The sequence below is a fragment of the Salmo salar genome, chromosome ssa11 (genome assembly GCF_905237065.1).
Source record: "Salmo salar chromosome ssa11, Ssal_v3.1, whole genome shotgun sequence".
Taxonomy (NCBI): domain Eukaryota; kingdom Metazoa; phylum Chordata; class Actinopteri; order Salmoniformes; family Salmonidae; genus Salmo; species Salmo salar.
The window spans coordinates 39,959,931-39,984,493 of record NC_059452.1 but is presented as its reverse complement, the minus strand read 5'-3'; the positions used below and the strand labels follow the sequence as shown (position 1 = coordinate 39,984,493).

The window sequence follows — 24,563 nt, the reverse complement described above, 5'->3', positions numbered from 1 at the left end:
GGTACTGCAATTTGTACACTCGGTCCAAGTCTATCTTTTGCATACGAGTCATCGCAATCAATGCAGTACTGGAGAATCTCTAAGTAGGCTAACATGGCTTGAGAGGATCAAATGACTTAGCCGAGACGTAGTGTCCTCATTGAAACTGCAGCATAGGGACACAATCAGTGTGGCAATATTCACATTAGCGTTTGATTGCAGGATGGCTTTATTTCAAGAGAACATCAAGCACGGCTGTTTTCATCCACTGTCTTGTACCAGGAAACTAGGCTACTGTGTGTTAAAGTAAACATGAAGATGTACTGACTAATCTAATAAGGAATATGGCTGCTGTTCTCCATGAACCGTTGTGCTTGACTGGTAGACGATGATGCAGAGAGGGGGACTGGTAGACGACGATGCAGAGAGGGGGACTGGTAGACGACGATGCAGAGGGGGGGACTGGTAGACGACGATGCAGAGGGGGGGACTGGTAGACGACGATGCAGAGGGGGGGACTGGTAGACGACGATGCAGAGGGGGGGACTGGTAGACGACGATGCAGAGGGGGGGGACTGGTAGACGACGATGCAGAGGGGGGGACTGGTAGACGACGATGCAGAGGGGGGGACTGGTAGACGACGATGCAGAGGGGGGGACTGGTAGACGACGATGCAGAGGGGGGCACTGGTAGACGACGATGCAGAGGGGGGCACTGGTAGACGACGATGCAGAGGGGGGGACTGGTAGACGACGATGCAGAGGGGGGGACTCTCACGGCTCAGGCATTCAGGTGAAGCCTGCAGAGGGTGTCGTCACCTCTGATGGCCTGACTCCAGGGAAGCCACCGATCCACAAAGCACTTTCCCTGGCATCAAAATGAATTGTACAACTGAAGTGGAAACATGCAGTTTGGCAATTTTCTAAGATTACTGGCAGTTTCTTTCCTGCTTAATACCCTCTTACCTCTGAGAAGTCACACATTTCCTCTTCTTTCAACAGTGATTGTGCTTTCTTTCTTTCTCTGGTGTTAAGATTGAATTCCTCATACCTCACCCACGCTGAAAATGGATACAGATGACTGTTCAATGCTCAACATACCTCATAGTAACTGGTGTTTTGCATAAGCCAGGGGGCCGTGTTTGAGGTCTGGAGTTGATCGTCGCTGAGTTTCTACAGGGCAGGAGGCATTACAGTTGATGGCGTTACCTTGGTACTGTCTCTCTGGAATTTGCCATTTTCATTCTTTTTCATTCTATTGTGCGCTAAAGTAGGATCAGTCATTCAGAAAAACTAGACCGAATATTTATGTCCATGAGTGTAAGTAAATTACTAATTACTGGGATGCTCCCAACACAGAGCGTGCCTTCCGTTACTGGGACGCTCCAACACAGAGCGTGCCTTCCGTTACTGGGACGCTCCAACACAGAGCGTGCCTTCCGTTACTGGGACGCTCCAACACAGAGCGTGCCTTCCGTTACTGGGACGCTCCAACACAGAGCGTGCCTTCCAGTCCAAACAGCCTGATTTCATTCAGCTTGCGTTGTTATTCCTTTCAGAGGACTATCTGATTTTGTCGTTCTGATACGGTTATTCGATCCACAAAAGAGAACCCATCTGGTACAAGACAAGCTCCGAGGTTTTGTTAAATGAGATAAAGATTAGGTTAACTACTCCCTTTTCCAAAACACTAATTGTACCCTCTGAGAAACAAAGCTGGGTCTTGTCTTTGTGTTTTGTCACTGTTGTATCTCTGAGTTTGTACTGTAGCTAAGTTGATTCAATTTGGGGTTCAAATGAATTTACAGCCAGTTGATCCATCTGGGATATCTCAACCTGTCAATCTAGAAGTACGCCTATGTTGTTTCCAGAAAGCATAGCCTACTCTTCTATACTGGTGGATCCTACTTACTCAACCTTTTGTCATGGGGTGGATCCTACTTACTCAACCTTTTGTCATGGGGTGGATCCTACTTACTCAACCTTTTGTCATGGGGTGGATCCTACTTACTCAACCTTTTGTCATGGGGTGGATTCTACTGATATGACACTGCAGCGTAACAACCCAGACGGGGGTCTTGATGTGACACTGCAGCGTAACAACCCCAGACGGGGGTCTTGATGTGACACTGCAGCGTAACAACCCCAGACGGGGGTCTTGATGTGACACTGCAGCGTAACAACCCCAGACGGGGGTCTTGATGTGACACTGCAGCGTAACAACCCCAGACGGGGGTCTTGATGTGACACTGCAGCGTAACAACCCCAGACGGGGGTCTTGATGTGACACTGCAGCGTAACAACCCCAGACGGGGGTCTTGATGTGACACTGCAGCGTAACAACCCCAGACGGGGGTCTTGATGTGACACTGCAGCGTAACAACCCCAGACGGGGGTCTTGATGTGACACTGCAGCGTAACGATGGCTGAGCTCTAGTCAATGAACAGCATTCTTACGTAGGTATTCCTCTTGTCCAGATGGGATAGGGCAGGGAGATGCCGATTGCATCATCTGTGGATTTGTTTGGGTGGTATGCAAATTGCTGGGTGTCGGGTAAGGTGGAGGCAATATGATCCTTAACTAGCCTCTCAAAAGTAATTAATGATGTGTCACGAACCGGCTCGAAGCCCGTAACAAAAAGGGAGACAACGATAAAGAGATAAAGAATAGCAAAATATATTTAACTGAAGTAAAGTAAATACAATTAACAATGGTGTGTGTTTAGTCAGTAATCAGTAGTGTAAGTGAGTGGTCGCGTGTGTATATATGTGATAATGAGGGGTGTTGAAAGGTGTCAATGCAAACAAGCCAAATAGCCACAAAATTGCCACAACCAAAATCTGTGTCTGCATGGAGAGAGTCTCCCCAATGAATGGGGAAGAGGTGCATTTATCCTGGGATACACCCGAGCCCAGGTGTCCCATTTCGCTGACGACCCTCCCGGCTCCGCCCACCGACATCCTATTAACCTCTCTGGGCTCGGGGGGCCGAAATCGTCCCACCTACGTAACAGCCAGTGGAATCCTGTGGCGCGTTATTCAAATACCTTAGAAATCCTATTACTTCAATTTCTCAAACATATGACTATTTTACACCATTTTAAAGACAAGACTCTCGTTAATCTAACCACTCTGTCCGATTTCAAAAAGGCTTTACAACGAAAGCAAAACATTAGATTATGTCAGCAGAGTACCCAGCCAGAAATAATCAGACACCCATTTTTCAAGCTAGCATATAATGTCACATAAACCCAAACCACAGCTAAATGCAGCACTAACCTTTGATGATCTTCATCAGATGACAATCTTAGGACATTGTTATACAATACATGCATGTTTTTTTCAATCAAGTTCATATTTATATCAAAAACCAGCTTTTTACATTAGCATGTGACGTTCAGAACTAGCATACCCCCCGCAAACTTCCGGTGAATTTACTAAATTACTCACGATAAACGTTCACAAAAAACATAATTATTTTAAGAATTATAGATCCAGAACTCCTCTATGCACTCGCTATGTCCGATTTTAAAATAGCTTTTCGGTGAAAGCACATTTTGCAATATTCTAAGTAGATAGCCCGGCATCAGGGCTAGCTATTTAGACACCCACCAAGTTTAGGACTCACCAAAGTCAGATTTACTGTAAGAAAAATGTTATTACCTTTGCTGTTCTTCGTCAGAATGCACTCCCAGGACTTCTACTTCAATAACAAATGTTGGTTTGGTTCAAAATAATCCATAGTTATGTTCAAATATCCTCTGTTTTGTTCGTGCGTTCAAGACACTATCCGAAGTGTAAAGAAGGGTGACGCGCCCGACGCGTTTCGTGACAAAACATTTCCAAATATTCCATTACCGTACTTCGAAGCATGTCAACCGCTGTTTAAAATACATTTTTATGCCATTTTTCTCGTAAAAAAGCGATAATATTCCGACCGGGAATCTGTGTTTTAGTACAAAGAGAGAGAAAATAAAAACATGGGGTTGCCTCGTGCACGCACCTCAGTCTAATTGTCCTCTGATAGACCACTTACCAAAGGCGCTAATGTTTTTCAGCCAGGGGCTGCCTCGACATCATTCAGCTTTTTCCTGGGTTCTGAGAGCCTATGGGAGCCGTAGGAAGTGTCACGTTACAGCAGAGATCCTCAGTTTTCAATAAAAAGAGTCAAGAAGCCCAAGGAATGGTCAGACAGGGTACTTCCTGTACAGAATCTTCTCAGGTTTTGGCCTGCCATATGAGTTCTGTTATACTCACAGACACCATTCAAACAGTTTTCGAAACTTTAGGGTGTTTTCTATCCAAAGCCAATAATTATATGCATATTCTAGTTTCTGGGCAGTAGTAATAACCAGATTAAATCGGGTACGTTTTTTATCCGGCCGTGTAAATACTGCCCCCTAGCCCTAACAGGTTAAGGAAAACAAGAGCAAAGAGAATTCGGCAGACAGAGTGGGAGGGTCGTCACAGATGACAGAAGTGAGTGCTACGGGGCGATAGTCATTTAGTTCACTTACCTTCGCTTTCTTGGGTACAGGAACAATGGTGGACATCTTGAAGCAAGTGGGGACCGCAAACTGGGATAGGGAGCGATTGAATAGGTCCATAAACACTCCAGCCAGCTGGAGGATGTGGCTAGGGATGCTGTCTGGTAGCTGGTCTACTTATGCTCTGAGGACACGGCTAGGGATGCTGTCTGGACCGGCAGCCTTGTGAGGGTTAACACACTTAAATGTCTTGCTCACGGGCCTCCCGAGTGGTGCAGCGATCTAAGGCACTGCATCGCAATGCTAGCTGTGTCACTACAGATCCTGATTCGATCCCAGGATGTGTCGCAGCCAGCCGTGACCGGGAGACCCATGAGGCGGTGCACAATTGGCCCAGCGTAGTCCGGGTAAGGGGAGGGTTTGGCCGGCCCAGTTGTCCTTGTCCCATCGTGCTCTAGCAACTCCTGTGGTGGGCTGGGCGCAGTGCACGCTGACTCGGTCGCCAGGTGTACGGTTTTTCCTCCGACACATTGGTGCGGCTGGCTTCCGGGTTAAGCGAACATTGTGTCAAGAAGCAGGGGTCGTGTTTCGCAGGACGCATGGCTCTCGTCCTTCACCTCTCTCGAGTCCGTACGGGAGTTGTAGCGATGGGACAAGACTGTAACTACCAATTGTATAACATAAAATTGGGGAGGAAAAAGGAGTAAAGCTTGTCTGGGAGCAAGACGTCGGTGTCCGGTTTTCCCTTGATGATCTGTGATTCTCTGGAGTCTCGTGACTGAGCCGTTAAAATGCAACCCCACTTTGCCTCTGTACTGAAGTGTTTTATTACCTTACGGAGGGCATAGCTGGACTGTTTTGTATTCGGTCATATTCCCAGTCACCTTGTCATGGTTAAATGCGGTGGTTCGTGCTTTCAGTTTTGCATGAATGCTGCCACCTAGCCACAGTTTTTGGTTTGGATAGGTTTTAATTGTCACAGTGGGAACAACATCCCCTGTACACTTCCTGATGAACTAAGTCACTGTGTCAGTGTATACGTCAATATTATTCTGAGGCAACCCGGAACATGTACCAGTCCGCGTGATCAAAATAGTCTTGAAGCATGGATTCCGGTTGGTCAGACCAGCGTTGAATAGACTTTAGCACGGGTACTTCTTGTTTTGAGTTTCTGCCTACAGAATGGGGAGGAGCAACCCAGACAGGTGTGTTGATATGACACTACAGTGTAAATCCCTTTGTAATCCTTGCCCTAGCCATAAGCTCAGTTTCTAAATCCCAATTCCAATAAACAAATTGAAGCCAAGGTTTATGTCCGGCAAAAAGTGCAGCAGCATCCCCAGTCAGGGGAAATTACTGTGAGAAGATGAACTGAAAATCCATGCAAAGATTTTCCTCTCGTTCTAATACAGTTAGTCATTCTGTCAGCAACTTGGTATGCTCCACATCACTCCCCAATCCATTCAAAATCCTTTCACTCAGTTGAACATCTTTCTTAGCCATTGTGGCTTTCTCAAGAAATTGGCATGGGGCTGTTTTTGAAAGGAGGGCTCGCGTGATACTGCAGAAACCTCTCAAACATTGTGGTTTGGGGGAGTTTTTATAAACCGGACTGTAAATCCTGTGGGAGGGTAAAGCTACTCAATTCAGTGTTGGCTGAGTGTTGAGGCAGAGACTTGTTTAATCTATCAGTTTTGTCCTTTCCTCAGCATGCGGCTTTTGAAACCCCAGAATGGACAAGCACTTCACTGTGTGTGTACAGCCTGCCACGGAATGAAAGTGTTTGTTGTTTTGTGCGAAGTATGGGGGAACCTAGAAATAGAGTTAGTCATCTCTTGTCGTTTCCCTGCGCCTCTGGTTCAGGAGGACGTCCTTTCCATTTCATGCTCCTTAGTCATTCAATACATGAAGCAACTTATCAATGAAAGTAGTCTAAATGTATCAGGTCATTTATCATGGTATTTTATATTCTTGGACAGGCGTGGTGAATAGAATTTCACAGTCCCGTATCATTCAGACAGTAAGAGCATTCAAGAGTATCTAAATCATTATCACCCTCAGAGATCCTCAAGTTGGTGACGTACCCAACTGTTCCAGCCTCTCACCACACACAAGGAAACAACCACTCAAGGACCAGGAACCAACCATGCTTTCATTGTTGATACCTTCAGCCTCTCTGCTCTCATAGAGGATCACTTAACATTTGCTTTGAACTTAAGTGGAACAAGCAATAATGCAAAATGTGCTTGTCTGTTCACCACTCAGCCCTGTGCCTAAGTGAACACTACTACTGTACTATGCTCAAAGTACAGAGGATGCTAATGGCTTCAATGACCTTTAAACTCTTCAGTTAAGAGGTTGGCTAGGTTAATCCACTGTGAACATGAGAACATTTACTCCAGTATTAAAATCCCTATAGAATTTCTTAGACATGATTTACACTCCAACAGCAAACAGACTCTGACGCCCCAGCTCCCAGCATCTTAAAGGAGCCTTCTGTTGAGGCCTCAGCTCCCAGCATCTTAAAGGAGCCTTCTGTTGAGGCCTCCGCTCCCAGCATCTTAAAGGAGCCTTCTGTTGAGGCCTCAGCTCCCAGCATCTTAAAGGAGCTTCTGTTGAGGCCTCAGCTCCCAGCATCTTAAAGGAGCCTTCTGTTGAGGCCTCAGCTCCCAGCATCTTAAAGGAGCCTTCTGTTGAGGCCTCCGCTCCCAGCATCTTAAAGGAGCCTTCTGTTGAGGCCTCAGCTCCCAGCATCTTAAAGGAGCCTTCTGTTGAGGCCTCAGCTCCCAGCATCTTAAAGGAGCCTTCTGTTGAGGCCTCCGCTCCCAGCATCTTAAAGGAGCCTTCTGTTGAGGCCTCAGCTCCCAGCGTCTTAAAGGAGCCTTCTGTTGAGGCCTCAGCTCCCAGCGTCTTAAAGGAGCCTTCTGTTGAGGCCTCAGCTCCCAGCGTCTTAAAGGAGCCTTCTGTTGAGGCCTCAGCTCCCAGCATCTTAAAGGAGCCTTCTGTTGAGGCCTCCGCTCCCAGCGTCTTAAAGGAGCTTCTGTTGAGGCCTCAGCTCCCAGCATCTTAAAGGAGCTTCTGTTGAGGCCTCCGCTCCCAGCGTCTGAAAGGAGCTTCTGTTGAGGCCTCAGCTCCCAGCATCTTAAAGGAGCCTTCTGTTGAGGCCTCAGCTCCCAGCATCTTAAAGGAGCTTCTGTTGAGGCCTCAGCTCCCAGCATCTTAAAGGAGCCTTCTGTTGAGGCCTCAGCTCCCAGCATCTTAAAGGAGCCTTCTGTTGAGGCCTCAGCTCCCAGCATCTTAAAGGAGCCTTCTGTTGAGGCCCCAGCTCCCAGCATCTTAAAGGAGCCTTCTGTTGAGGCCTCAGCTCCCAGCATCTTAAAGGAGCCTTCTGTTGAGGCCTCAGCTCCCAGCATCTTAAAGGAGCCTTCTGTTGAGGCCTCAGCTCCCAGCATCTTAAAGGAGCCTTCTGTTGAGGCCTCCGCTCCCAGCGTCTTAAAGGAGCTTCTGTTGAGGCCTCAGCTCCCAGCATCTTAAAGGAGCCTTCTGTTGAGGCCTCAGCTCCCAGCATCTTAAAGGAGCCTTCTGTTGAGGCCTCCGCTCCCAGCATCTTAAAGGAGCCTTCTGTTGAGGCCTCCGCTCCCAGCGTCTTAAAGGAGCTTCTGTTGAGGCCTCCGCTCCCAGCGTCTTAAAGGAGCTTCTGTTGAGGCCTCCGCTCCCAGCATCTTAAAGGAGCTCTCTGAGACCTTGTGGTGAACAAAAGGCCTCTCCTACTGATGCTTAGTGGTTGCCATCTGGGGAATCCCTTTAATTCAACACTTCCTGGACACTTAACCTGTCATCATCACCCTGTTGTTTCTAATGTTGTTTCCATGCCACCACGACGGTCTCATTCGTTTCCCAGGGATCTAAAGGAGGCTGTAAAATAAGTCACAGCCCAACTTGTGATCATACTTGCCTCCAATTTACAAAGGAAATATGATCGAGGAAGAGCGGCCGATTCTCTCCAGGGTAGTTTCTTTTAACCCTCTGTTGTAGCCCGCTTGTTTATTTACATTCCATCTAGCGATCTAGAAATCAAGAATGAGCAATGAGTGGACTGCAGTGTAGAAAATAATAATATTCTGCAGAAAGTTTCAGGACAAGCCTGATTCTGTAATTCCTGTCTGGAAATGTGGTTTGAGAAGCAAAGTGCATTAGAAGAGTTGTGTTCTGTTCTGTTTGCGTCTCTCTTTACATGGCTTTCACTTTGAGGATCGGGTTCTTTGTGTAGGCTTGTCTGCTGGCTCACTGTGTCTCCATAAGGCCCAGGAACAGAACCGGTTGACAGCAGGCTGATTACCTGTCCTGTCCCATTCACTCAGCACACTGCAGCCACAGTTTGGCCACGTCATGCATCATAAACTGACACAGAGTGATTACAATGTCATTAGGCCCCTCTCACCGCAGCTCGCCGCCACATTAATTTGCTAGCTCCTCTTTCCCAGGGAGTGAACAAATACCTTTCGGAGGCTAGTAGGGAGAAATTGCCTTTAAAGCGCATTTCGAAAGCCATTTTGGAAAGATTCATATCTTTTACAGTAGAAAAAATTTACATATATTGTCTCCCCACAAATATACCTAGAGATCAAACTGGAATGATGGTGTATTCAGGCTTCATTCTGTCACACGGTTCTGGCCACATTGTCACACGGTTCCGGTTAAAGTTTGGACAACTACTCATTCAAGGGTTTTTCTTTAGTTTTACTATTTTCTACATTGTATAATAATGAAGACAAAAACTACGAAATAACACATATGGAATCATGTAGTAACCAAAAAAGTATTAAACAAATCAAAATATATTTTATATTTGAGTTTCTTCAAAGTAGCCACCCTTTGCCTTGATGGCAGCATTGCACACTCTTGGCATTCTCTTAACCTCCCTGGGCAAGGTGGGACGTTTGCGTCCCACCCTAGTCAACAGCTAGTGGAATCGCGTGGCGCGAAATACAAATACCTCAAAAATGCTATAACTTCAATTTCTCAAACATATGACTATTTTACACCGTTTTAAAGACAAGACTCTCGTTAATCTAACCACATTGTCCGATTTCAAAAAGGCTTTACAGCGAACGCAAAACATTAGATTATGTCAGGAGAGTACCCTGCCAAAAATAATCACACAGCCATTTTCAAAGCAAGCATATATGTCACAAAAACCAAAACCACAGCTAAATGCAGCACTAACCTTTGATCTTCATCAGATGACACTCCTAGGACATTATGTTATACAATACATGCATGTTTTGTTCAAGCAAGTTCATATTTATATCACAAACCAGCTTTTTACATTAGCATGTGATGTTCAGAACTAGCATACCCACTGCAAACTTCCGGTGAATTTACTAAATTACTCACGATTAACGTTCACAAAATACATAATTATTTTAAGAATTATAGATACAGAACTCCTTTATGCAATCGCGGTGTCAGATTTTAAAATAGCTTTTCGGCGAAAGCACATTTTGCAATATTCTGAGTACATAGCTCGGCCATCACGGCTAGCTAATTTGACACCCACCAAGTTTCGCCCTCACCAAACTCAGATTTACTGTAAGAAAAATTGGATTACCTTTGCTGTTCTTCGTCAGAATGCACTCCCAGAACTTCTACTTCAACAACAAATGTTGTTTTGGTTCCAAATAATCCATAGTTATATTCAAATACCTCCGTTTTGTTCGTGCGTTCAGGTCAGTATCCGAAGGGTGACGCGCGAGCGCATTTCGTGACAAAACATTTCAAAATATTCCATTACCGTACTTCGAAGCATGTCAAACGCTGTTTTTAAAATCTATTTTTATGCAATATTTCTCGTAAAATAGCGATAATATTCCAACCGGGCGACGTTGTATTCATTCAAAGGCTGTCACTGTTCCCAGCCTGACCACTCACAAAATCTCCTGCTGTTTTTCGCCCAGAGACAGGAGAGACGTCATTCCACTTTCTGGCGCCTTCTGAGAGCCAATGGAAGCCTTAGAAAATGTCACGTTACAGCAGAGATGTTGTATTTTCGATAGAGATGCCACAGAAGGAGAACAAATTGTCAGACAGGGCACTTCCTGTATGGAATCTTCTCAGGTTTTGGCCTGCCATATGAGTTCTGTTATACTCACAGACCCCATTCAAACAGTTTTAGAAACTTTAGAGTGTGTTCTATCCAAATCTACTAATTATATGCATATTCTCGTTTCTGGGCAAGAGTAGTAACCAGTTTAAATCGGGTACGTTTTTTATCCGGCCGTGCAAATACTGCCCCCTAGCCCCAACAGGTTAACTAGCTTCATGAGAAATGCTTTTCCAAAAGTCTTGAAGGAGTTCCCACATATGCTGAGCACGTGTTGGCTGCTTTTCCTTCACTCTGCGGTCCAACTCATCTCAAACCGTCTCAATTGGGTTGAGGTCAGGTGATTGTGGAGGCTAGGTCATCTGATGCAGCACTCCATCACTCTCCTTCTTGGTCAAATAGCCCTTACACAGCCTGGAGGTGTGTTTTGGGTCATTGCCCTGTTGAAAAACAAATAGTCCCACTAAGCACAAACCAGATGGGATGGTGTATTGATGCAGTATGCTGTGGTAGCCATGCTGATTATGTGTGCCTTGAATTCAAAATAAATCAGACTGTGTCACCAGCAAAGCACCATCACACCACCTCCTCCATGCTTCACGGTGGGAACCACACATGCAGAGATCATCTGTTCAACTTCTCTTCGTTTAACTAAGACACTGCGGTTGGAAGCAAAAATCAAAGAATTTGGAGTCATCAGACCAAAGGACAGATTTCCACCGGTCTAATGTCCATGGCTCGTGTTTCTTGGCCCAAGCAAGTCTCTTCTTCTCTTCCACTTTAGTAGTGGTTTCTCTGCAGCAATTTGACCATGAAGGCCTGATTCACACAGTCTCCTCTGAACAGTTGATGTTGAGATGTGCCTGTTACTTGAACTCTGAAGCATTTATTTGGCCTGGAATCTGAAGTGCAGTTAACTCTAATGAACTTATCATCTGCAGCAGAGGTAACTCTGGGTCTTCCTTTCCTGTGGTGGTCCTCATGAGAGCCAGTTTCGTCATAGTACTTGATGTTTTTTGCGACTGCACTTGAAGAAACATTAAAAGTTCTTGATATTTTCCGTATTGACTGACCATGTCTTAAATTAATGATACTGTCATTTCTCTTTGATTATTTGAGCTGCTCTTGCCATAATATGGACTTGGTCTTTTACCAGTAGGGCTATCTTCTGAATACCACCCCTACCTTGTCGCAACACAACTGATTGGCTCAAACGCATTAAAAGAAATTCCACAAATTAACTTTTAACTTGGGACACCTGTTAATTGAAATGCATTACAGGTTACTACTTCATGAAGCTAGTTGAGAGAATGTCAAGAGTGTGCAAAGCTGTCATCAATGCAAAGGGTGGCTACTTTGAAGAATCTCAAATATATTCTGATTTAACACTTTTTGGTTACTACCTGATTCCATATGTGTTATTTCATAGTTTTGATGTCTTCACTATTATTATACAATGTAGAAAATAGTAAAAATAAAGAAACCCTTGAATGAGTAGGTGTCCAAACTTTTGACTGGTATTGTATGCCAAACAACCATTGCTTTCTAAGTTTAACAAACCATACAACTGTGTGCACAAGGATTACTGTTAAAAATGTTACCCTGAAAAATGTACACAACCAAATTCAGTGGAAGAACTGTGCAGATGCAAACTCTGGTAACTAATCTCACCCCGGGTTTTTATGCGACCATGTTTTCCAAAAACTTCTGTTCTAGATTAAGATTCAAAGATGTCTGCAGATATAATTGGTAGTCAGCTATGACATTGCACCTTTTAGTTTAAAAAAAATATATATTTTGGTTATTGAACTACACTAAGTGAAGTGGATTTATATCTGGTACCATAATTACATCATGGGTCCCTGATCTATACTACACAGAAATGCATCAGTATGGATATGAATGTCATTCTCTGTTTTACAAGTTTGGACATCACAGTAGAGTACAGTGCAGTACAATACAGAATAGTAGATTACAGTGGACTTCTGTATAGTACATTACAATATACTGTGCTGTACTCTTCTTTTGTTGTATTGTACTGTAACCTACTCATTGTACTGTGCTATCCAAACTTGTGAAACATACGTCAACGATAAGTTCAGATTTGGTCCAGTCACGTCTGTGGACATTAACATCAAGGCCAGGGTGGACTGACCAAATTTCAACTACTTTTCTACGTCCATGGACGTCCGGTGTCGGTCGGTGCTCAGTGGCTGAGGATGCTGGTTTCAGTTAATGGAACGGGAGGGGTAGGTGTCAGTAAGAGCTGGGAGAGGTGACATTTAAGTGGAGAGAGAGAGAGCAGTCTGCCTGTTTTAATACTCTTGGTTTGACCAACAGAAAGAGCTATGAGCTGAACATAACAGTATGTTAATAACAGAATTACAAGTTTTTAAATCATTTCAATATTTATAAATAAAATGTCAGTAATACTTGTTACTCCTGTGAACTTTAATTATCCTCCTCATGTGAGGAGATATCTGGGTTTTAGGTAACGGAATCACAAGGCAGAAGGCAATATTTCTTAAACTTACAGAAAGTAAAACATTTCTCAAATGAAATGTGTGGTATTATTTTGCTGTGGTGTTTACGTCAACGTTATTGTGGTGGATTGTATTTCTGACACCTTAAGACATTTTCTGGTAGATGTTTATCCACAAATCAAAGCCTTTACTTCTGCCCCCAAAAATTGTGATGGAATATAGTTGTAAAATGTATCTATCCTTAATTTCCCCAAAAGATGCACTCTTAGCTTTCATTTTACACCCAATTTAATATGCTCCTATGAACTTCTCATGTTGATTCTCATGGGTCCTTTTACATGGAAATGCCCAGGGGTGGCAGGCAAAGTGTTGTATTTAAACATTATTCATGTGGTCAATAGGCCTATAAGCTGCATGTCAATTGTTATTTACTCAAGCCTAATTGGATCCTGCATTTGCAAAAAATAAATTGGAGCAGGGAGTGGTTTATGCCCAATTAATGCACCGTGTTTGGCTGTGCCCTGTTCCTCACGCAGATCAGAGCTAATCATTTTGAAGCACTCTAATGTTGACTTCCTTGAATTAATGAGCACTGATCTCAGTGTCACCATGGAGCTTAAATCAGCCAGTATCTCTCTCGCGCGGTATCTCTCTCGCGCGGTATCTCTCTCTAGTAATGATCAGTCCATGAGATGATGCGGTGTCAGATCTGGCTGAATTCGTGATGATCAGTCCATGAGATGATGCCGTGTCAGATCTGGCTGAATTCGTGATGATCAGTCCATGAGATGATGCGGTGTCAGATCTGGCTGAATGAGTGATGATCAGTCCATGAGATGTGGTGCCAGATCTGTGTTGCAAGAGAAGAGCGGGAGAGACGAGAGGGAGACCAGAGGAGGGAGAGTGCTTAACACCAGTCTCTCTCTCCTTCTCTGACCTCCAGTGGTTGGGATTGAAGCAGTTCAATGCCTTCCTGTCTGCTAATCATGGTGGTGGAGCAGAGAGAGGAAGGAGAGGGAGAGAGGGGCCAAGTCCACACAACAACCACCCTTTGACTAATCAAGGCATCAGTTTACATCAAGGCATTCCTGGATGTCTCCCATGCGTTGAGACGCACTTCCTCTCTGTGGCATCCCCTCCCACACAGTATCTGCTGCTGTATACAGAGCTTTTTAAGTGATGTGTCTCGTGTGTCTTCCCCTTCTCTCTTGCAGATGGAATCTCCTGTCTCCACACCGGCCCCTCCCCCCCTCCACCTCCTGGCCGCCGTGGGGGACAACATCGCGTCCCCGTGTGAGCAGATAATGGTGCGCACTCGCTCGGTGGCGTCCAACACATCAGACGCGTCCCTGGCAACGGAGCCCGATTGCCTTGGTCCCTGCGAGCCCGGGACTAGCGTCAACCTGGAGGGCATTGTGTGGCAAGAGACCGAAGACGGTGAGTAGGCTAACATTAGCCCCTGCATAGCCCGACAATTGTTGCCACTGGTGTTCCTTTTGAACAGACAGAACAGCTGTGTTTTATTGGGCCTCAACACGTTTTGTTCAGTCTGGGCCTTGAAGATAACAGAAAGCACTTGTTTTACTCTGCCCACGGGTAAAGACGTGCATCACCTCTAACATTGGTTCATTCAAGCCTTCCACTGAGGTCAAAGTTCAAGGTCTGTTGTGGGACTATAATAACTAGCTTTCTCAGGAATTTGCCTAAAGGTTCATGTTATGCTGCAAAGACTGACCTATTGAAGGTCTCCTGACTCAAACCATGACTGGTGAAGCTGCTTTGTCAATGAAATCACACAACTGTGGGCGGGTTTGGCCTAACTGTGGGCAGGGTTGGCCTAACTGTGGACGGGCTTGGCCTCTTATATTCCGTGTTACACAATTCGGCCAATTTTAGCAGTAGTTGGCACTTGGCAGGTAGATGGGATCTTCCTGGATAGAAAGATGGACAGTTCCTAGATGGCTTAATAATTTGTTAATATCCATACTAGAGGTCGACCGATTAATCGGAATGGCCGATTTCAAGTTTTCATAACAATCGGTAATCGGTATTTTTGGACACCGATTTGCCGATATTTTATTTTTATACACCTTTATTTAACTAGGCAAGTCAGTTAAGAACACATTCTTATTTTCAATGGCGGACTAGGAATGGTGGGTTAACTGCCTTGTTCAGGTGTAGAATGACAGATTTTTACCTTGTCAGCTCGGGGATTCAACCTTACAATTAACTAGTCCAACGCTCTAACCACCTGCTTTACATTGCACTCCACGAGGAGCCTGCCTGTTACGCGAATGCAGTAAGAAGCCAAGGTAAGTTGCTAGCTAGCATTAAACTTATCTTATAAAAAATAATCAATCAATCATAATCACTAGTTAACTACACATGTTTGATGATATTACTACTTTTTCTAGCCAGTCCTGTGTTGCATATAATCGATGCGGTGCGCATTCGCGAAAAAGGACTGTCATTGCTCCGTGTACCTAACCATAAACATCAATGTCTTTCTTAAAATCAATACACAAGTATATATTTTTAAACCTGCATATTTAGTTAATATTGCCTGCTAACATGAATTTCTATTAACTATGGAAAATGTGTCATCTCTTGCAACAGAGTCAGGGTATATGCAGCAGTTTGGGCCGCCTGGCTCGTTGCGAACTGTGTGAAGACTATTTCTTCCTAACAAAGGCAGCCGTGATATTGAAGGTTGTGCAATGTAACAGGAATATTTAGACTTGGGGATGCCACCCGTTAGATAAAATACGGAACGGTTCCGTATTTCACTGAAAGAAAAAAAACGTTTTGTTTTCGTGATGATAGTTTCCAGATTTGACCATATTAATGACCAAAGGCTCGTATTTCTGTATGTTTATTATATTATAATTAAGTCTATGATTTGATAGAGCAGTCTGACTGAGTGGTGGTAGGCACCAGCAGGCTCGTAAGCATTCATTCAAACAGCACTTTCGTGCATTTTGCCAGCAGCTCTTCGCAATGCTTCAAGCATTGCGCTGTTTATGACTTCAAGCCTATCAACTGCATCGAGGGTGGCTGTTGTCGATGTGTTCCTGGTTCAAGCCCAGGTAGGAGCGAGGAGAGGGACGGAAGCTATACTGTTACACTGGCAATACTAAAGTGCCTATAAGAACATCCAATAGTCAAATGTATATGAAATACAAATCGTATAGAGAGAAATAGTCCTATAATTCCTATAATAACTACAACCTAAAACTTCTTACCTGGGAATATTGAAGACTCATGTTAAAAGGAACCACCAGCTTTCATATGTTCTCATGTTCTGAGCAAGGAACTTAAACGTTAGCTTTCTTACATGGCACATATTGCACTTTTACTTTCTTCTCCAACACTTTGTTTTTGCATTATTTAAACCAAATTGAACATGTTTCATTATTTATTTGAGGCTACATTTATTTTATTGGTGTATTATATTAAGTTAAAATAAGTGTTCATTCAGTATTGTTGTAATTGTCATTATTACAAACACAGTCTAAAAATCGGCCGATTAATCGGCATCGGCGTTTTTTTTTGGGTCCTCCAATAATCGGCATCGGCGTTGAAAAATCATAATCGGTCAACCTCTAATCCATACTCAACAGAACCCCTGGCAACACAAAGCCAGAATTCTTTTCAACTCTGCCTGATGGGTAGTAGGCCATTGGCATCTCTCCCACAACGTCGGTCTGAGTGAAACACTACTTCTTTGATCACACACATGCTATACATTCATTCCATTTTAAATGTGTATCACCAGCAGACCCAGTTTACAGGGCCTGAATAACTTCCCCTAATCTTCTGTCACACATGCAAAATAATGCAAACACCTAATCTTCAAAGCGGTGCATGTTCAATCGCTCAGTAGGCATGCGGGGTACAAATCGCCCACACAGCCACAGTCGATGCGCCCGTTCTAAGCCACTGAATATAAAGGCCGCCGCCTCATCAACATTCCCAGTCCTCCATGGCGGCTCCAGCCGTGGGCACTGGGTCTTGTTCATCCCAGTCCTCTATGGCGGCTCCAGCCGTGGGCACTGGGTCTTGTTCATCCCAGTCCTCTATGGCGGCTCCAGCCGTGGGCACTGGGTCTTGTTCATCCCAGTCCTCTATGGCGGCTCCAGCCGTGGGCACTGGGTCTTGTTCATCCCAGTCCTCTATGGCGGCTCCAGCCGTGGGCACTGGGTCTTGTTCATCCCAGTCCTCTATGGCGGCTCCAGCCGTGGGCACTGGGTCTTGTTCATCCCAGTCCTCCATGGCGGCTCCAGCCGTGGGCACTGGGTCTTATTCATCCCAGTCCTCCATGGCGGCTCCAGCCGTGGGTACTGGGTCTTGTTCATCCCAGTCCTCTATGGCGGCTCCAGCCGTGGGCACTGGGTCTTGTTCATCCCAGTCCTCTATGGCGGCTCCAGCCTCAGGGAGAGCACACAGCCAGCTGCCCCCTGACTCGGTCTCCCAGCAAGGGAAGAGAAAGCGACTGCCGGGTCAGGGAGGTTGTTGGGAGGTTGAAGAGGCGGCTCCAGACAAGGCTACTACATCTGTTAGTGACATGTCTGTGGCTGCAAGCCACCCAGCCAGCACCTACTATGAGTGCTGTTTGGCTCGCTCTCCCTGGGGGCTGTTTGGCTCGCTCTCCCTGGGGGCTGTTTGGCTCGCTCTCCCTGGGGGCTGTTTGGCTCGCTCTCCCTGGGGGCTGTTTGGCTCGCTCTCCCTGGGGGCTGTTTGGCTCGCTCTCCCTGGGGGCTGTTTGGCTCGCTCTCCCTGGGGGCTGTTTGGTAGTGGTTGATAGACCCCAGTGTGCTAATGTGATTCCACTCTGCTGGGCTCAGGGAGGAGGTGGGAGGTTTCAGAGCGGGGAGGAGGTGGGAGGGGCTCAGTGGTTTCAGAGGTGGGAGGGGGTCAGTGGTTTCAGAGTGGGGAGGAGGTGGGAGGGGGTCAGTGGTTTCAGAGGAGTTGGGAGGGGGTCAGTGGTTTCAGAGCAGGGAGCAGGTGGGAGGGGGTCAGTGGTTTCAGAGGAGGTGGGAGGGGGTCAGTGGTTTCAGAGGAGGGAGCAGGTGGGAGGTGGTCAGTGGTTTCAGAGCAGGGAGACGGTGGGAGGGGGTCAGTGGTTTCAGAGCGGGGAGCAGGTGGGAGGGGGTCAGTGGTTTCAGAGCGGGGAGCAGGTGGGAGGGGGTCAGTGGTTTCAGAGCGGGAGGAGGTGGGAGGGAGTCAGTGGTTTCAGAGCAGGGAGGAGGTGGGAGGAGGTCAGTAGTTTCAGAGCGGGAGGAGGTGGGAGGGAGTCAGTGGTTTCAGAGCGGGAGGAGGTGGGAGGGAGTCAGTGGTTTCAGAGCAGGGAGGAGGTGGGAGGGGGTCAGTGGTTTCAGAGGAGGTGGGAGGGGGTCAGTGGTTTCAGAGCAGGGAGGAGGTGGGAGCGGGTCAGTGGTTTCAGAGCAGGGAGACGGTGGGGGAGGGGGTCAGTGGTTTCAGAGCAGGGAGGAGGTGGGAGGGAGTCAGTGGTTTCAGAGCGGGAGGAGGTGGGAGGGAGTCAGTGGTTTCAGAGCAGGGAGGAGGTGGGAGGGGGTCAGTGGTTTCAGAGGAGGTGGGAGGGGGTCAGTGGTTTCAGAGCAGGGAGGAGGTGGGAGCGGGTCAGTGGTTTCAGAGCAGGGAGCAGGTGGGAGGGGGTCAGTGGTTTCAGAGCAGGGAGGAGGTGGGAGGGGGTCAGTGGTTTCAGAGCGGGGGAGGTGGGAGGGAGTCAGTGGTTTCAGAGCAGGGAGGAGGTGGGAGGAGGTCAGTGGTTTCAGAGCGGGAGGAGGTGGGAGGGAGTCAGTGGTTTCAGAGCGGGAGGAGGTGGGAGGGAGTCAGTGGTTTCAGAGCAGGGAGGAGGTGGGAGGGGGTCAGTGGTTTCAGAGGAGGTGGGAGGGGGTCAGTGGTTTCAGAGCAGGGAGGAGGTGGGAGGGGGTCAGTGGTTTCAGAGCAGGGAGCAGGTGGGAGGGGGTCAGTGGTTTCAGAGCAGGGAGGAGGTGGGAGGGGGTCAGTGGTTTCAGAGCGGGGGGAGGTGGGAGGGGGGTCAGTGGTTTCAGAGCAGGGAGGAGGTGGGAGGGGGTCAGTGGTTTCAGAGGAGGTGGGAGGGGGTCAGTGGTTTCAGAGCAGGGAGGAGGTGGGAGGGGGTCAGTGGTTTCAGAGCGGGGAGGAGGTGGGAGGGGGTCAGTGGTTTCAGAGCGGGGAGGAGGTGGGAGGGGGTCAGTGGTTTCAGAGCAGGGAGGAGGTGGGAGGGGGTCAGTGGTTTCAGAGCAGGGAGCAGGTGGGAGGGGGTCAGTGGTTTCAGAGCAGGGAGGAGGGGGTCAGTGGTTTCAGAGCGGGGGGATTGGGAGGAGAAGCACTCTGTTCTGCAGGTGTAGACTGTTGTTATGGTCCCCGGTGCTGGAGAAACATTTGGGGTTGCCGGAATGCATATCCCCTCGCTTTGAAGCCAGTGTTTTGTCTCTCTGAAGTGGACAGATCTATATCTCAGTGACACCCTGTGTGGGTGGACAGTGAGTGGAACAAACAAGTCATCTGGTAGAGATCACATAGATAAAAGCACTTTAAAACACCTCCCCATAGCTTGTAACACATCTCTACATTTATTTGTGTTTGTTTAAAAAAAATTGTACCTTTTTTATTTAGTCAGGTAAGATTGATAAGAACACATTTTCTTTTATAATAGCATAGATTCTCCTATGCTAGTTTTATCCACAGTTGAACAACAACCTATTGGCTAGGGTTTAATCGGAGCCCAGTTACTCAGTTCCTTTTCAAGGCTCTATGTTCCCCTTCTCCACCGAGAGAGACTTAAAAACAGACAACTTAACACATGGGAACCAAATTAGTAAACCTAGGCATGAGCAGAGCAACGCTCCGCAGAGCCCCAGAGCCAATCAGAGAACAGTGTGATTAGCTGTGATGTTAAGCAGTTCTGCCTCCTCCTGCATGGCAACTCTCACATGGAGCTGCTCAGGCATGCAGTGTGGCGAGCATGTAGCTTGTTTAGCATGCCGCACAACAGCTGCATTTTCACCTCTGCCTTTTGCCTTTGTGGGAGTCAATGAACAACAGACACCAGTTAAACGTCTGCACCTCGCCGGAATGAAGCGCTCCAGAGAAAAGAAGGGTGGTTGAGGTGGAGGGAAAAAAATAAGAATCTAGTCCCAAAAAAACATGCCCTGCCGGATTCACCTTTTCCCCAGGCTTCTGATACTATGTCTAGTCTCACCATGAATGATTTATCCAATGTAATATGCGCTTAAAGGTAACAACGTAGATAAATTTGACCTCCAAATGACCACCTTTTAAAAGGTAAGTTATGCATCCGTATGTGAATCAATTAGCTTTTCACCCATGTGAAGGAGCTTGTGCAGTCTCCACCCTCTGACACATTCAACCCTGAACATGAGAGAGGCGAAAAGAGAGAAGGAGAGTCTGGCATGGAGGTGTTTGAGTCGGCTGGCTTGCAGTGCAGGAAATGAAGACCAAGGGAGGAGCAGGAATGGTATTTTAAGGCTGAGCTCTGACACACATCCCTCAGCGTGGATATGGTGACAGGCTAGGGTCTCCACTGCAGTGCCCTGGGCCAACCTTCCCAGGCCTCGCACGCCGCTGATACTTCCAAAATGTCAGCTCTGAAAATCGTAGGAAAGTTTATTGCTCTTGAAGTGCGGCCCAGAAAGCCTCTCGCTCCGAGGGCCAGGGAACACATCTGATTCCCAGCCAACGCTGCAGCCCACGCCGAAGCTGTTTTACCCCTGTCAACCTCTCTTTCTCTCTCCACACACAGCAGGCTATTCCCCTAGCGGTCACACAGGCACTATGCCTTAATAGATCAATAATACAGGCTGATTGGGAAAAATGTTTCCTGGATTGTTTATACATTTACATCATTGGAGGATTAAGACTGTTAGCTTTAGCTGCCGTAGTTATTTGGCATTGGAGCAGAAAAAGAGGTCGCTACAAAACGGATATTATCACATTTGGAGAAGTCTTTTAAGCAGTGCTGACTTGTCAGTGTTTGGAGGAAGCATGTTGTATGAAAGGTCCTCTGGGTTCTGGAGCTCACTGCCGGCCATGCTGTCTTACTCTTTTCATCACCCCCACCTGTCAAAGGCTTCATTGAAATGTTTTTGTAAAGGGGTGACGCCTTGCTCTCGTTGAGCTTGCTCAGTGCTATGTCCTTGATGTACCGGAGCAAACATTGACAGGGGGCCCGTAGCTGTCTACACTGGCCAGCGAGGAAGAAGGGGAGAGGGAAAAATCTAACTCTTGTTTTAACAGTAGAGGAGGACATGTCAGGAAGAATGGAAGAATTAAATGGATGTTCAATTGAGCCTTGACTTTCTCCCTTCACCTCCCTCCCTTCACCTCCTTCCCTCCACCTCCTTCCTCCTTTCTGTAGTCTTCACTTCATATCAATGGTCTTTGTCCAATTGTCAAAGTGGCCAATTTCCCGAGTGCTGCTTGCAGCTCACCACACAAGACACATTTGGAATTGAAATTCCATGCTGTCCAGAGGGCAGGCCCATTCTTTCTGGCTGACAACTGCGATCTTCCATACACTCCAATAGACCGCCACCTTAACCCACTCCAATAGACCGCAACCTTAACCCACTCCAATAGACCGCAACCTTAACCCACTCCAATAGACCGCAACCTTAACCCACTCCAATAGACCGCAACCTTAACCCACTCCAATAGACCGCAACCTTAACCCACTCCAATAGACCGCAACCTTAACCCACTCCAATAGACCGCAACCTTAACCCACTCCAATAGACCGCAACCTTAACCCACTCCAATAGACCGCAACCTTAACCCACTCCAATAGACCGCAACCTTAACCCACTCCAATAGACCGCAACCTTAACCCACTCCAATAGACCGCAACCTTAACCCACTCCAATAGACCGCAACCTTAACCCACTCCAATAGACCGCAACCTTAACCCACTCCAATAGACCGCAACCTTAACCCACTCCAATAGACCGCAACCTTAACCCACTCCAATAGACCGCAACCTTAACCCACTCCAATAGACCGCAACCTTAACCCACTCCAATAGACCGCAACCTTAACCCACTCCAATAGACCGCAACCTTAACCCACTCCAATAGACCGCAACCTTAACCCACTCCAATAGACCGCAACCTTAACCCACTCCAATAGACCGCAACCTTAACCCACTCCAATAGACCGCAACCTTAACCCACTCCAATAGACCGCAACCTTAACCCACTCCAATAGACCGCAACCTTAACCCACTCCAATAGACCGCAACCTTAACCCACTCCAATAGACCGCAACCTTAACCCACTCCAATAGACCGCAACCTTAACCCACTCCAATAGACCGCAACCTTAACCCACTCCAATAGACCGCAACCTTAACCCACTCCAATAGACCGCAACCTTAACCCACTCCAATAGACCGCAACCTTAACCCACTCCAATAGACCGCAACCTTAACCCACTCCAATAGACCGCAACCTTAACCCACTCCAATAGACTGCAACCTTAACCCACTCCAATAGACCGCAACCTTAACCCACTCCAATAGACCGCAACCTTAACCCACTCCAATAGACCGCAACCTTAACCCACTCCAATAGACCGCAACCTTAACCCACTCCAATAGACTGCAACCTTAACCCACTCCAATAGACCGCAACCTTAACCCACTCCAATAGACCGCAACCTTAACCCACTCCAATAGACCGCAACCTTAACCCACTCCAATAGACTTGATGTAAAAGCAATAGAGGAGCCAGATGGCCCCTGACCACTGAAGTCATTAAGAGATACCATGTTACACACCACAACTACCATTTGACTAATGTTCTTTTGACAAACTCGACCCTCCCCCCTCCCCATTCATTTATCATAAAGAGATGGAAAGTTGGAAGTTTTGGACTTGAACCTTGAGATTTAACCAATACATCAGTATTTTCTTTGTTCAGTGCCGCTCCAGAAGTAATTTATCATGTACATTCAATAGAAATGTCAAACAGGAAATGTTATCAATTTATCCTCTCCTGTATGTTGCTTTCAGAATGTTGAGTGCACATTCGTACAGAATGACTTACACACAATAAGACCCAACAGGAGCTCATTTTCAGGAGAAAAACGTTTTTCTGCTAACAACATTATAACCATGTGAAATGCTCACAAATAACCCGGATATCACCCAAACCATGGAAAAATATGACCTTTTAGACTTAGCTTTTCTGGTGAAAATGTTAAAACGTCAAGTTAATCAAATGTTGAACTGAGGTCATAGTTGGAGGATGTGTTACACACACAGCGCCCAATAGAAACGTATGTATCTATTAACCCTTCATCACCCGATGTGAGACAATGCATGATGAAACAAGCCTTGGATTTCAACTTCCACTCTGATTTTAATGTATGGTGGCTGATGGGAAATCAATGTTACTAGTATGCTTTCAGACATTGACAGCACAAGAACTAAAGCCACTGATGTGTTCTTTAAATTGAGACTCATATTTTAATTTGAATGCTACTAAGTTCGATATGCATCTTGCGCACATCAAAGTATTTCACCATTTCAAATGACACATGAATTGAATCTTTCTAGCTAGCTTTTTGTTGCACACCATTAATGCCAGCTCCAGTATTAGCACAATGCCTGTATCATTCCCCTGTAGTTAACTGATGTGTATCCACACCATTTTTCTCAGAGTTCTCTCTTATCTCCACAGTCCCTTGATGAACCAGGCTGTCATGGCAACATGGCTGGTGTGAGCAAAGTGCTTTAACCCCCACAGGGACACGTAGAGGTTTACAAACCTTATTAGCAGGCATATTTACATCAGTCGCTCGCTGTGTGTGCACAGTGATAATTACCTCAGCTGATTGTACGGCACGTATGAACGATTGAGCTTTTTCTGAGGGCTTTAGCAGGATTATTAAATCAATTTACACAACCTTTTCTCTTAACCGAAACTTTAAATAAAACCGTTTGTGTTCAACCTTCTCTTATTTCAGTGACATGATGCCATGATTGATCATTTGGCTTAGCTGCATTTGTAGCAGTTAAAGAGATTGTAACAAACTCATATTATCTCTGAACCTTAAAGGGGCAAAACAAGTGGCGGGCTGACCAGTTTGGTGTTGTTTCAACTGCATATCAAATGAAATCATTTGATTTGTCACATGCGCCGAATACAACCGGTGTAGAGCTTACGTGAAATGCTTTCTTACAAGCCCTTAACCTGCAGTTCAAGAAATAGAGTTAAGTAAAGATTTACAAATAATAAAATAAATAGTAACACAATAAAATAGCAATAACGAGGCTATATACAGGGGGTACCAGTACCGAGTCAATGAGCATTGTAAAAACAAGGGATGTGGGGTTGGGGGTGTAAATAGTCTGGGTGGCTACCCTCTGTAGCATCTTACGGTCGTATGCCGAGCAGTTGCCATACCAGGCGGGGATGCAACCAGTCAGTATGCTCTCGACGGTTCAGCT

General features: G+C 46.3%; 1 protein-coding gene across 3 annotated transcripts in view; it reads left to right on the top strand.

The window, feature by feature from the left end:
- Nucleotides 1-24,563, top strand: part of LOC106587856 (zinc finger protein 609) — a 99,365-nt gene that overhangs the window by 58,040 nt on the left and 16,762 nt on the right. For all 3 annotated transcript variants that reach the window (XM_045689548.1, XM_045689546.1, XM_045689547.1), the window contains one exon: nucleotides 14,267-14,489. In XM_045689548.1, the coding sequence (XP_045545504.1) occupies nucleotides 14,267-14,489 (223 nt within the window). The remainder of the gene's footprint in view (nucleotides 1-14,266; nucleotides 14,490-24,563) is intronic.